This window comes from Peromyscus eremicus, chromosome 19, assembly GCF_949786415.1.
Source record: "Peromyscus eremicus chromosome 19, PerEre_H2_v1, whole genome shotgun sequence".
NCBI classification, from domain to species: Eukaryota; Metazoa; Chordata; class Mammalia; order Rodentia; family Cricetidae; genus Peromyscus; species Peromyscus eremicus.
In genome coordinates this window covers 49,288,514-49,301,941 of record NC_081435.1, presented here as the reverse complement: position 1 = coordinate 49,301,941, position 13,428 = coordinate 49,288,514, and the positions used below count along the sequence as shown (strand labels likewise).

Sequence of the window (13,428 nt, the reverse complement as noted above, 5' to 3'; positions counted from 1 at the left end):
TTTCCTTTACAGAGTTAATTCAATTTCTGCATGTAGAAAAGGAATGTAAAGATGGTTATTCTAGGTAAGCTTTCAATGTCCTGCAAGCCAAAAGGATTTAGTTTTTAAACCATAAACTGGATGTCATACTTCACTCTTGAGGTTAGATTTATTTCCTTTCTTTTTTCTTTTTTTTGGTTTTTCGAGACAGGGTTTCTCTATGTAGTTTTGGTGCCTGTCCTGGATCTCGCTCTGTAGATCCGCCTGGCTCCGTCCGCCTGGTTCTGCCTCCCGAGTGCTGGGATTAAAGGCGTGCAGCGCCACTGCCACCCCAGCCTAGATTTCTTTCTAAGTGGCTGTAGTCCCTCAAACTACACAGGAAGAGGGAAGCCAACCACCCATGTAGGCCAAATAATTTTGAGTCTCTCTACCACAGCAGAGTATCTTAAAGCCAATCTTATAAACAGATTGTATGTGTGCATAAAAAATTAAGTATGAAAGGAGGATGTGTATGATAGGTAAAAATGAGATAAAAATTTAAAATTTAAAATTATTATCAACTCATGGATAAAACAGATTGTTCTAGTTACATAAAGCTAGCCAGCCAACTTGCCTGAACATTTTCCAAGTAAATATTTACTAGATATATAGTAGGTATAAGTGACATAGAAATACTGAATATACAAAAGAATGGGAAAATACTGCCACCAAACTAAGAATGTTTTTGTGAATATTTATCTTTTGGTGCAAAAAAAACTATCATTTCACATTTCCCTTTAAAACCAACAAACTGGTCAGTCATGGTGGCCAGCACTAGAGGGAAGACAGAAGAATCTGAGTTTGAGTCTCAAGAAAAAGGAAAAACAAAACAAAAAACAACCAACACACTGTATCTGTTTTTATGTACCTGTCTCTACCATTGCTTAACAACCTTACACTTTCCCCACCCCTACCTAATTACCACATTCTGCCTTAGGAACCACTCCCAGAAGCCACTCTATTCTTGGATGCCCTCCCCAACCAGTCCACCAAGCTTGCTTCCTGAAATCTCATCTCCTTTCCCAGGAAGCCTTAATTTAAAAGCCAGGTTAATCTATTTAGCCCCACCCACAGAAAGCTCACAAGGGCAGTAACTCTCTCTGCATTCACCATTTTATAATAGGTACCTACTGGTCTGCTCACATGTTAACTCATCCATCTGCTTATTTAGTATACTACTCATTGCCCTTAATGATCTGTATCTGCAAGGTCCTGAAGCTACCAGACTAAAGAACACTAGCATTGAAAATGCAATGATTAATGTTTTTTTGAAATTTATAAATTTCCCAACACTGGGCAATCTTAAAAGGACGACAATATGTGAAATGGGCCAAACACAAAAGACCCGATACAGGCTGATTGTACTGGAAGGAAACCAGTAAAAACAAAGCAGCAGAGGCCAAGGGCCTTTTTTCCTCCATGATAGTGAATTTCAGGGACAAAAAAAAAAAAAAAAAAAAAAATCACTCAAAAACTCAAACCTCCAATTTCACTTTAAATTATTCACTTGGCCATATAAATCTGGAATTTTCTTTGAAAGAGCTCATTTACAAATGACCAGCAGAGTATTTATCACCCCCCAGCATCTGTATTAAAAATGTGTATCATTTTTTAAATGTAGTAGTATTATTTAGATTGAAGGTAATTCATTACTCATTTCAGGACTTAGAAAAAAGCAATTGGGTGTGGTATACTCCTTTATTCCCACTATTTGGGAAGAGGCAGGGAGATCTCTATGAAGTCAAGGCCCAGGCTGGTCTATATAACATCACCCAGTCGTGGCAGAACAGGGACAAGAGAGGAATGGAAAAGGAGAGAACACATTATGCAGCAGTCCATTTCGTTCTCAACTGTGATTCTTTTTTTTTTTTTAACAGTGAGGTTTAAAGCTATAGTTTAGTTTTTACAAAGGTTAATTTCAAAAGTAAAATTAATGTTTCTTTCAATAAAATTAAATATTTGAAACAGCAATTTTTGTCCTGATTATTTCTATTTACCATTCATCCTTCTCTCCGACGAAATTTCCCTTAAATGTTACCGACAAAATAACTCAACAGGTTGAAGCTACTTATCAAACTGCTGGTAAGTGAAGCTTTCTTTATAAAGCTGACCAGCTCATTTCAACAGTTGGTGCTGTTCTAAACTGCCTTTGCCATTGCCTGTAAAGTTTGTAGGAACTAAAACATGTCAAACATTACCATTCACAAAAGCAAAAAGCAATGAACATATTGGGCAGGGATATTAAGGATTCTAGATCAGTATAACATAACAAGTTATGTCGCATCTGCTGCAGGGATCACACACTGTCATGCCATCTCCTTCCCAGAATCTCATGGCCTTATGGGACTCCATTCTTGGCTTTCCAAGGGTTAATCCATTTAAGGCTGCTAAAGGGAAATCAAGGAAACTTAATATGTGAATCCAAGCGGAGAAAAAGGCAGGAATATGGGGGTTGAGTCACGTCGTTCCGCCATTTTCTAAGCGGAGGAGGAAGACATGTTGGAACAAAAACACAACAAAAGAACAGCCATTTCCCAAACCAGCTCGGATAGCAACCCCAACAGACTAAACTCGGTCACATCCGCACCTTCCCAACCACTTCAGTGGACAAACGTACGAACATCAAAAGTGTCGCCGTAGTAAAGATAGCAAGATCCCCTCCGCGTAGGGATCAAAAATGACCTGCATAGTTAACTGCAAACGAAAGCCCCGGGAAACGGGAAAATTGACAGAAACTAAATGCAGCAGTACAACAAACAAAATTTCAACTAAGTTGGCGAACTGAAATTTATCCAACGATTACGGTTAATTGTGGAACCCGAGGGACTCGGTACCAAAACCGATTCAGCCGGTCCCATTACCAGCCTCAATCCCTTTCACCATTGATTTCGCAACTCCCTCTGTGACCGACTGTGCTCAAGGGTTCTTACCGTATGTGAGGGATGCCAACCCCACCTTGAAGAATCTTATACAGTTTGCTCTCGTACAGCAACTGGGGATGCCTGGCCTTCTGGGATTCTAGCTTCACTGCCACTTCCTGCAGAGGAAAGGGGATGATGGCATCAACATCCCTATGGATTCAAACTCACTTGGGAAATGAGAAGAGACATTAGCAATGCTTGCTTCTAGTCGCCGCCACTACAAGGACGTGAAAGGATGGGGAAAAGCTACCTCTGTAATTACAAAACAAGCCAACCAGCCTCAAAGGCTTTTTCGGGGGGGGCAATGGCGATCGCTCATGTCCTCTAAATCTAAAGCGAATTTTGAAAGGATCCATCCAGAAAACAGGCAACCTTGGGACGTAAGGCGAGATTTTTTTCTTTTTTTAAAAGAAACTGTTCTAATTGGAACAAGAACCCCAAACTAAATTTAAGAAATACAAAGAACACCATGGCGATCACACGCCTTCGCCCTTCTCCTCTCATCTGGAACAACGGTTAAAAAAAAGAGACCTTCTGAACAAGCTGGGAAACCTCAGAGTTTTTACCCAGCCTTTCTATCGGGTTTTTCCTTTTTAGGGAAATAGTGGGGGAGGTTGCTAAGCCCGGAGAGCTGGCTCGCTCTAGGCTCCCCAGTGCGTGCGTGCGTGCGTGCAGGGGGAAGAGGCTTGGAGTACTTAGGGGGGTTGGGGTGGGGGAAGAAAAAAAAAAAAAAAAAGCCCAGCGTTAACGTCCACCCCCCACCCCCCGCCCCGAAGCGGGTGATTACCTCGCCATTGGTGATGTTGATCGCCAGATAAATGTCCCCGAAGGAGCCCGATCCGATCTTCCGCACCAGTTTGTATTTCCCTCCGACGATAAATTCGGCCTTAGAGCCGCTGCTGCTGGCCATCCTGAGACGCGAAGATGGAGGCGGGGGCCGAGCCCCGACACCTCGGCGAAGAGGATGGAGGCCTCCTCCGGGGCTGCTCCCCCCGGCAGAACGGCGGAGCGCGGCAGGCCACCGGGAAGCGAGGCTTTGTTGGCGTTACGGGGCGCCGAGTCGGCTGCGAGAGACGGGATCGCCGCCGCCGCCGCCGCCGCCGCTGCCGCCGCTCGCTGGAGGGCCAGGCCGCAGTTCGTGAAGGGTGGTCGGCGGCTGCTGACTGACGCTCGGCCCGTGGCTTTGGGGCGGCCGCCGCTGTCTCGCGTTGGCGGCGACGTTGCGGGGGGCAACGGGAGAGGGGGCCGCGGGGAGTTAGGGCGGCGCGACCGCTGCCACCACTGCCGCCGGCTCCGGCCCGGAGGGACTCCCCGTCACTCCGCCGATGCCGCCATCTTGTTACTCCAGCTCCAGCCAACACAAAATGCCCCCAGTCCCTGGGAGCCGCTTCTTCACGGCGCGGAGCACTCTGGGAAAGGGAGCTCGGGCGCTCGGTCGGTAGGGTGGGCTGCGAGACGGAGGGCGGAACCGGATCCGCGAGAGGCGCAGCCCACGCTCCGAGCGTCACCCCCCGTCGCCGCCCCGCGGCGCCTGCGCACGGCGATGCCTGCGGACCGCGCAGGCGTGCTGCGGCCTGTCCTCTTCCCCCCCCCCCTCCTCCGGGGCTCACTTCCACTTCCGGCCGTCTGCGGGTCGGCTCTTGCTACCTGTTAAGTCAGTTCAGGCCCCGAGGCTTGTGTCGGGCTGTGCTTGTGGAGAGCGCGTTAGGGAGTCACCTTTTTTTTTTTTTTTTTTTTTTTCCAAATGTGGCCAATGGAAGCGTCTGGTCTCCTTGGGAGTGGAGCGTTGACCTTTCTTCCGCGTTTGAGGCGGTTTCTAACCTTTGATCGGTCTTCAAGTCACTCTCTGGGGCCGTCCTTTCCCAGCCCAGTTTCTGCTTGGAAAGAGAAAAGCCGAGCTGGGCGAGCTGGCTTCAAGAAGTGGCTCAGGTTTTAGTAGGGCCTAGTTGATTACTAGTAATTAGAGTTCGGGCTCCCTGGAATGTTGCTAACCCCCCCCCCCCATTTTTTTTAAGGGCTCAGAAAGAACCTGGAGTTGGTCTCACCCCAATGTCTGTTTGTGGCCCTATGAATACACTTGATCTAAAAGGAACAATTCAAATAGGTGCTTCATAATTTTACTGATATAATGAAGAGCAAAAAAAAAAAATAACAAGCTGGGCGGTGGTGGCGCACGCCTTTAATTCAAGCAAGCACTTGGGAAGCAAAGGCAGGTGAATCTGAGTTCGAGGCCAACCTGGTCTACAGAGCTAGTTCCAGGACAGTCAGAGCTACAAAGAAGAAACCCTGTCTCGAAAAACCAACAAACAAAACAAAGATAACGATAACAGTAAGGAAATTGCTCATAGTAAACGTTGTTATACCCATCCCCAAAGAAACAGTCACATTTGAGTCATGTTGAAAAGTACAGTATTGATATAAACGGTATAAATAACTATCATAAATTAAAATTGAGAGTGTTTAAAACTTAAGAAGGTAATTTTTAAGTAAAAACCGATTAAAAAAGATCAGGACTTGCCGGGCGGTGGTGGCGCACGCCTTTAATCCCAGCACTCGGGAGGCAGAGGCAGGCGGATCTCTGTGAGTTCGAGGCCAGCCTGGTCTACAGAGCGAGATCCAGGAAAGGCGCAAAGCTACACAGAGAAACCCTGTCTCGAAAAAAACCAAAAAACCAAAACAAAAAAAAAAAAAAAAAAAAAAAAAAAAAAAAAAATCAGGACTTGACCTTATTTTCAGTTACAATATTTGACCAAAAACTGAATGTGAAATTAAGGTTTACAAAGGCTCTGTTGGGTGCTATGAAAGCTGAATATAGCGTAGGTTGTAAAAATTTTAAGTCAACCCTAAAATGAACTCATCAAAATGAAAAAAAATGTGGGTTTTTTTTTATTATTATTTTGTGTATGTGTGTGTGTGCCTGCATGTGTCTATGTGCACCACATACATGGATGCCAGAGAGAACTGGATCACCTGAACTGGAGTCACACGTGCTTGAAAGCTACCTGATGTTGGGGGGAAAAAACTGACCTCCAGGTCCTCTGCAAGGGCGGTGAGTGCTCTAAACCACTGAGCCATCGCTCCAGACCAAGGAAAAATGAAAAAAAAAAGTTTTAAATACTACCTTGAAAGCTGGTACAGTAGTTCACAGAATCTAGCTAGGGTTTAACAAGGAGTTCTTAAGTATAAGCCAAACCAGGGTTGGCCAAAGCATCCATGAGAGTTTGGAAAAAAGGAATCTTAGTGGAGATGTACAGATGCTCTCAGTTGGTGTAGTAGGGAGACTAAGTCACTGATTTTCAAAGGTATGTGTATGGATAGGTACAAGTCTAGCAAAGTCCATAGACTTATAGAGGAGCAGTATAGTGTGTTTTTCATTTCCTAATCTAATTTCACGTTGTACTTTATTGAAATTCTTCTCTTCCTACATTTGTGTCCTCAGAATACATTTTCATAAAATGATGCTGATGGGGGCTGGAGAGGTGGCTTCAGCTCTTGCAGCTCCTTTAGTGGACCCAGGTTCAGTTCCCAGCATCCAGATGGTGGCTCACAACTGTCCGTAACTCCAATTCCAGAGGATCAGATGCCCTCTGGTGTCTGGGTCACTTCACCCATAGGGTGCACAGATAAATATGCAGTCAGAACTCCCATGCACATAAAGTAAAAGTAAATCTTTAAAAAATGGTGCAGATGGCACCATTTTGGTTTTTTAAATCTTTATTTGGAGAGGTTTTAAAAAATGTCAACTTATATATCTAACCTTTTCCAAAATGGAATTGTTATAAGCCCATTCCCCCCCCACACACACACACACAAAAACTCACTTCTGGACCCCCTAGTCTAAATGACTTTTAGAAATGCTTCTGAGGCACTATGATTTTTACACAGACACATGTAAAATAAAGTTTATATATGAAATTTAGCATGTGTTACTTGTTTCCAGAATATTGTAGTTACTATTCTAGTACCAACTAGGTAGTAAATATTGTGAAATAAATGAGTGGCCACAACCTTTGCAGCTGTGATTTCTATTATGGCTAACGATTTTAAGAAGGGCAAATTTGGTGGGTTTTGTTTCGTTTTGGTTTGCTTTTCCAAGACAAGGTTTCTTTGTGTAGCCCTGGCTGTCCTGGAACTCACTCTGTAGACCAGCTGGGTCTCGAACTCAGAGTTTCACCTGCCTCGGCCTCCCGAGTGCTGGAATCAAAGGCATGCACCACCACCAGGAGGCTGGTGGTGTTTGTTTTTAGTATGGAAACTGTTTTTTTAGGTATTCGCTGTGACTCAGTCTATTTGTTTTTTAACTCACGCATCATTCTGCAGAAACTTTCATCCTAAGTTATTGAAGACTTGACGTTATTCGGGTGCTGGTATTTAAACTGGCCAGTCATTCCATCCGCATTAAATCGGCAGCAGCTTTGTAATAGAAGGAGTGCATACACGCCAAAATATGGTTGCTGGCACTTATCAGGTGAATTCACTAAAATTATTTTAAAAATGCATACAAATTTTAGACCCTGGGGAAATTTACAGATCAAGGTTGATAATTACTATATTTCAAATACAATTTACAGAGTGCTTTCACACATGCCGTCTGTGCCCTCCTATGATGAATTGGCTTGTCAAAGTTCACACTGATCTTAGTGGAGAAGACAGGACGAGAACCCCAACTTTTAACCAAGAGAAAGAGAACTTTTGGGAAGGGCAGAACACAAATTTGGACGATCACGTCCCAGTAATTACAGTTGTATCTATTGACAAGTCTAGATTAAGTGGCTACAATCTTTTAAAGCCAGTGTTACTCAAAAGTTTCCCGGTAATCCAAGTGTGTTTGGGGTAAAATAAGAACAAACACAAGAAGTTCAGATGGATTAAAAAAAAACCCAAGCAGCTTGTCCATCTCTAGGATCGCAAACCTACAAATCAGTAGAAAACGCAACACCTTTAGAAGGCACCAAGCTCTGTCCCGGGTGTTGACTATTAAACACGCCTGAGTAGAGTCAGTATCAGATGCAGGAGTCAACAGAATGTTGAAAACTCGAGGAAAACAGAAATGTGCCTTTGGGTTAGCGTCACAGCCCATTCTGCCTGTTCCCCAGCGTTTGACACTGACAACAATTTCATATGTGTTTCTTTTCCCACTTCCTGTTTTTCCCACTGCATGGCTCACAGGGTTTTGTTAAAGTGGATTGCTATGAGCTCGTGTCTTCTATGGATGACAGGCAGTTATAGCTGCAAAATCTTAACAATATGGTCACCTACACACGACCAGCTCAACGACAACATCTGTTAACACCCGACATGGACGTAGGAAATAAGTCCCCGCCTCTAGATGAAGGTAACTAATGGCAACTAAAAGAGGGTGAACCAGTCCTCTCTGAGGTCGAGCTCCCAGACAGGTTATCCAATCCCAAGTGGTGGTCAGCCCTAAACATATGTACATATAAGCCACGCTAAATAGGCTCAATAGGTTGTGTGTGTGTGTGTGTGTGTGTGTGTGTGTTAGTCATATATATGTATTTATATGTAGAAGTCATAAAGTTGAGAGGGAGTAGGGGTGACAGGAATGGAGCCGGAGGGGGAGAAGGGTAGAAATGATGTAAACACAGTACACAATACTCAAAGTTTCAAAATTATACTGAATAGCCCTTTACACTTATAAGAGTATTTTGTAGTTCACGAGAGGCCCTTACTTCCTAGTGGGAAGTAAGATCCGAGCTTGGCAAGAACTCCTAAAAGTGCTTCTCACCTCTATCCATTGGGCAAATGATATAGATCTAAGATCCTTCTACTTACCTTTTAGCTTATAAAAAACTCACATTTTGATATTTTTAAAGATTGTTTAGAATTTCAAATATACATGTGTGTACACGTTTAATTTTATTTCTTAAAATTAACAAAATGGTCATAGTTCTGCCTTGAGACCTGTTTTTTTTTCTCCTAATGATTTGTTGGGTGATACGGTCCCATATAACCAGGCCTCTGTAGTATCACTTCTAATGTCTATGGAAATATGAATGGTATTGATGGAACATTGAACCAATCTCAACTGAGCATTCTGCTGTTTCCCTAACGTTTCTAGTATAAACAAACAATGCTAAAATGAATATTACTGTAGCTAAATATTTGTTATCATGCAACACTAATTGGCAAGAATGTATTTCTAGAAATGCTGCTGGCCTCAAAACCCTTGGTAGTATAATCAAACAGGTTCAGCAAGACTGAGTCCATATTGATACAATCTGCAGTGATTTAGTTCACTCAAGGGCTACTCTAGCTTCTCACTTAAATTTATAGTTACATACTTAAATTCAAATCTTTTCATTTCATCTCCAAGAGGGGATGTTAGGTCTTCTTTTCTGACTAACATATTGGTAGAAAACCTACTGAATTTTAATTTTGAAACCCCTTTATTTCCTCACCTGGTTTACGAGTGAGCTAGTGAAAATGCCCCCCTTTGACACAAATGACAGGGCTGAGAAGGCATTCATTGTCCATTTGAGAAGCAGCCATTTTGAGTTCTACAGCGGTTTTGATTCATTTGAACAGGACAGGAAAATGAGTTTCCTGGGAAGGAATGGAGACCAAAGAACCTCAGCAAAGCCTGAGGGGGTGGCTGGTGTGGGGCGGCACGCCTTTAATCCCAGTCAGAGAGAGTTTGAGGCCAGCCTGGTCTACAGAGTGAGCTCCAGTTCCAGGACAGCCAGGGAGATACAGAGAAACCAGCACTGACTTAAAAAAACCAAAACCAACCAAACAAAAAGAACCTCAGTAAAGACTTATAATGATGACATTTACTTGTGATGGAGCTGAGGCAAGGATACTGCAAGCTTAAGATGTGGGAGACATAGCGTGGCCCTATCTAAGTATATGTATATTTAATAAAAAAAAGAATACACTCGTGTAATCTCATATTTTGCATGAGCTTATCTTCCTACATATAGATAGATAGATAGATAGATAGATAGATAGATAGATAGATAGATGTAGATAGCTTAGTAGCATGGAAAGTGGAGTTCAACTTCATAGTTCAAAACTTCTGTAAAAGTCAGGCAGGTATGACAGGCCATCTGTACTCCCAGTGCTTTGGAGGCAGGATGACAGAGGATCTCTGAAGCAAGATGGAAGTTTAAACTAGTCAAACTGGCAAGCTTTGGTTGTAAGTGACCCTGCCTCAGTAAATAAAGTAGAAGGCCGTTAATGAAGACACCTAGTACCAACTTTTACCTCCACATGCACCCTATCAAAGTGTGCCCACATACATGTGAGCATGAAGTGCATACGTGTGCGCACACACAGAGTGCCAGAAAACTAAACATGGAAAGCCTTGGAGATGGGGGAAAATTCCATTTGTTGCTGTTCTAAAATGAGGTCAATTCACACCTTAGGGCAGAAAACGTCGTACTTGAGTTAGACATTTCAGTAAACACTGTTAAATGAGAATGGGTGCTCTTGGGCCTGTGCAATGAGGAGGCCAACCGTCTCTTTCAGAGTGTGTAGAGGACAGGGAAGTTTTTCTAACTCAGTGGAAGCCTGCGGAGCTAATATTAGTGGCAACTGCTTTTTTTTTTTTTTGTCAAAAGTAGTTTTGGGGAGTTAGGGAGATGGCTCAGCAATTAAGAGTGCTCTCTGGAAGACCCAAACTGGGTGCATAGCACCCACATCAGATAGCTCATAACTGCCTATAACTATCTCCTGCAGGGGATCTGATAGCGTCTTCTGGGCTCCTCAGGTACCTGCACATGTGTAACATACACATAAAGACAAACACATATACACATACATAAAAAAACAACAAAATTTCAAGTAAAAAACAAAACAAAACAAAACAAAAAAAACCCCACAGACTTGTTTTTCGTGAGAAAAGAAAAACCAAAAAATGCATTGGTTGTGTATTTCACTCATAGGTTAAATATAAGGAAATGTGTTTGACCTAAGAAGTCCTCGTGAGCTAGGTCCTGGATTCAATGACCAGACCAACAAAAGCAGAAACAAAAGCCAGATGAAAGACTACATTTAAGCAATGGCTTTACCTAACCCTGTGTATTATCCTAATTGTTCCCGCTGTAATCTCCAAAAAGAGAAGTTGTAGCTTAAAGTTCTAGCTAGCTTTAAACATATTGTTATTTGTAGGCTTTCCGGGTGATCGTATAGAAGAAAGAGCCTGGCACACACCTTTCCTCCTACAGCTTCTTCTTTTATCACTGCCTTTTCATTGTGTGCCCTCAGTCTCTCCTTCTAGCGTGTGGGTTCTAGGGATTGAACTCGGGGAGTCAGGCTTGACATCAAGTGCCTTTGCCCACTGAATCACCTCTCCGTCCCCTTCAACAGTTTCTTAAAGTCGAGGTAAAACAGAATTCAGGCGGCCAGATCCTCATCCATGATCTTCAGCCCTGAACTGTCAGAAAACCAGGTCCTCTGACAGGGGCTAGAGCAGCAAGTGGGAATTAGAGGGAATGGGGAAGTCTGCTCCTTTCCGGACATTTAAGAAAGACTGCAATTCTAACTTCGTTTTCAGTATAATTTCCCCTGGAGGTGGGAGAGGGACATGGGTTAAACAGCCTCTAAAAGTCCTTTTTTTCCTCCCCTTTCTGCCTAAAAATATTGCTTAATATAGAGGGAAAGGAGAAAATGACTTATACCGCTCAACACAATAAAGTGATGAAATTCAACAATGGAGATCCAGCCAAGTCTCTCCCTTCCTTCTCAGGATTATTCTGAAACAATGCCGGAGGTTTGGACTTGTTTGTCTGAAATGAATGGTCCGCAGTATAACACACAAAAGCTGGAAGTACATGCTGACAACAAGAAAGTGACCTGCTCTGCATCCTCACTGATCAAAGCCAGGACTTGAGCATCGGGTAACAAAGGACAGTGTGCTGTCCCTGGGTAACTAGCTCTACCCTACTCCCATAACTCTGCTTACACCAACCTGGCAATATTTAGATTATCCAATTATATTTTTAATAGTTTTACTCCAAGTAGATGACCCATTAATTCCTGGAAATGTACTGCCGGGCACTTTGGGATGTTTGTTAGCTACTTTTATTGGGAAGACTAGCCTTATATTCTAGAGTTTCTGCAATGTCTATGTGCCTTTCTTTCCTCAGTCCCTATTATTCTCTTCCACTGCATTGTTCACGAGCAAGGGCATGAAGCTGTGCTCCCCCAGGACTCATGGCTCACTCTAGTAATCCACTCTTCTTTGTGAGACTAAATTTGGAGACGCTTGAGTTACCATTCCCGGAGAGAGCTGGTCCTAAAGCCACATCCTGTTAACTCTCAACTCTCCATGCTAAGGCCGGGAGGCATTGATGTTTGTCGCAGGAAATGGAATAACGGCTCCATTTGGTGCCAGCTAAGATCGACACAGTTACAAGAAGACTTTGTGCAGTGAGCAGAGCCCTCATGGTACTGTGTGTGTCTGTGGTGGTTTGGGTTGTAGGACCCTTATCCACCAAGACAAAATAGCCAATTATATTGAAATAGTCCTTTACACTGAAGAGTGTTTTGTAGTTTACAAGCTCCTTACTTCCTGTTGGGCTCTGAACTTGGTCATAACTCCTAAAAGTAGTTCTTACCCATGCTGTCTCTGTGGGCAAATGAGAGACTTTCTGCTTACCTGGTAGCCCGTTTAGCCCATATAAAATTTACAATTTGGTATCTATTAAAGGTTACTCAGAATTTCAAGTCCAACTATCGCCTCCCCCCAACTGTGTCAAGGACCGCATCGCTCTGCATCTATTGAAATAAGATTCATGAGAGCACGCTGTCTCAACCATAAACCTCACAGAAATATGTGCTGCTGTGGTTATTATTAGACCATTCAACAAACCAAAAGTGACATTCTCTAACCTCCCAGTGGGAGGAGATAGGCTGCCAGCTAAAAAAAGAATGCTACGATTATTGTTGGTGTCTGAAATGAGAAAAGGCAGCAATTATGACATTCCCCCACCTCGTTGTCCACGTAGACAATTCTTGTTGACAAGGTCCTTGTAGGTGTTTAAATGTGTCACAGGAAACAGAAATAAGAATTTTCAGCCTCTTCTAAAGGCCTCTGAGCCTTTTTTCTACTCAGTGTGATAATACTGGGTGTTCACATAGCCTACACGTGGACTGATTTTTTTTTTGTCCATGTTAAGGCAACCATTGCTTACTGCATTCATTTTTTACAACATTTAAAAACTTCATACAATATTATTTTATTATTATATTTTTTTAGGCAAGGTCTCACTATGTAGTGGCTGGCCTGGAATTTACTATGTAGGTCAGGCTGGCCTCAAACTCACAGGGATGCTCTTGCCTTTGCCTCTAGAGTGCTAGGATTAGAGGCATTTGGCACTACATCCAATCTATGTATAATATTATTCTTATACACATTAATTTATGGCATAATATTGTATTTATTTATGGCATTATTATTATTCTTATACACATTATCTTTTTTTTTTTTTTTTTTTTTTTTTTTGGTTTTTCGAGACAGGGTTTCTCT

The 13,428-nt window shown here is 42.9% G+C and overlaps 1 protein-coding gene across 1 annotated transcript in view; it reads right to left on the bottom strand.

Moving 5' to 3' along the window:
* The window catches only part of Csnk1a1 (casein kinase 1 alpha 1), a 36,618-nt gene extending 32,175 nt beyond the window's left edge, over nt 1-4,443 (bottom strand). Inside the window, exons 1-2 of the mRNA XM_059246120.1 lie at nt 3,727-4,443; nt 2,949-3,055 (exon numbers count right to left, since the gene is read on the bottom strand). Coding sequence (XP_059102103.1) covers nt 2,949-3,055; nt 3,727-3,849 — 230 coding nt within the window. The 5' untranslated portion in view covers nt 3,850-4,443. The remainder of the gene's footprint in view (nt 1-2,948; nt 3,056-3,726) is intronic.
* Nucleotides 4,444-13,428: the final 8,985 nt, after the last annotated feature.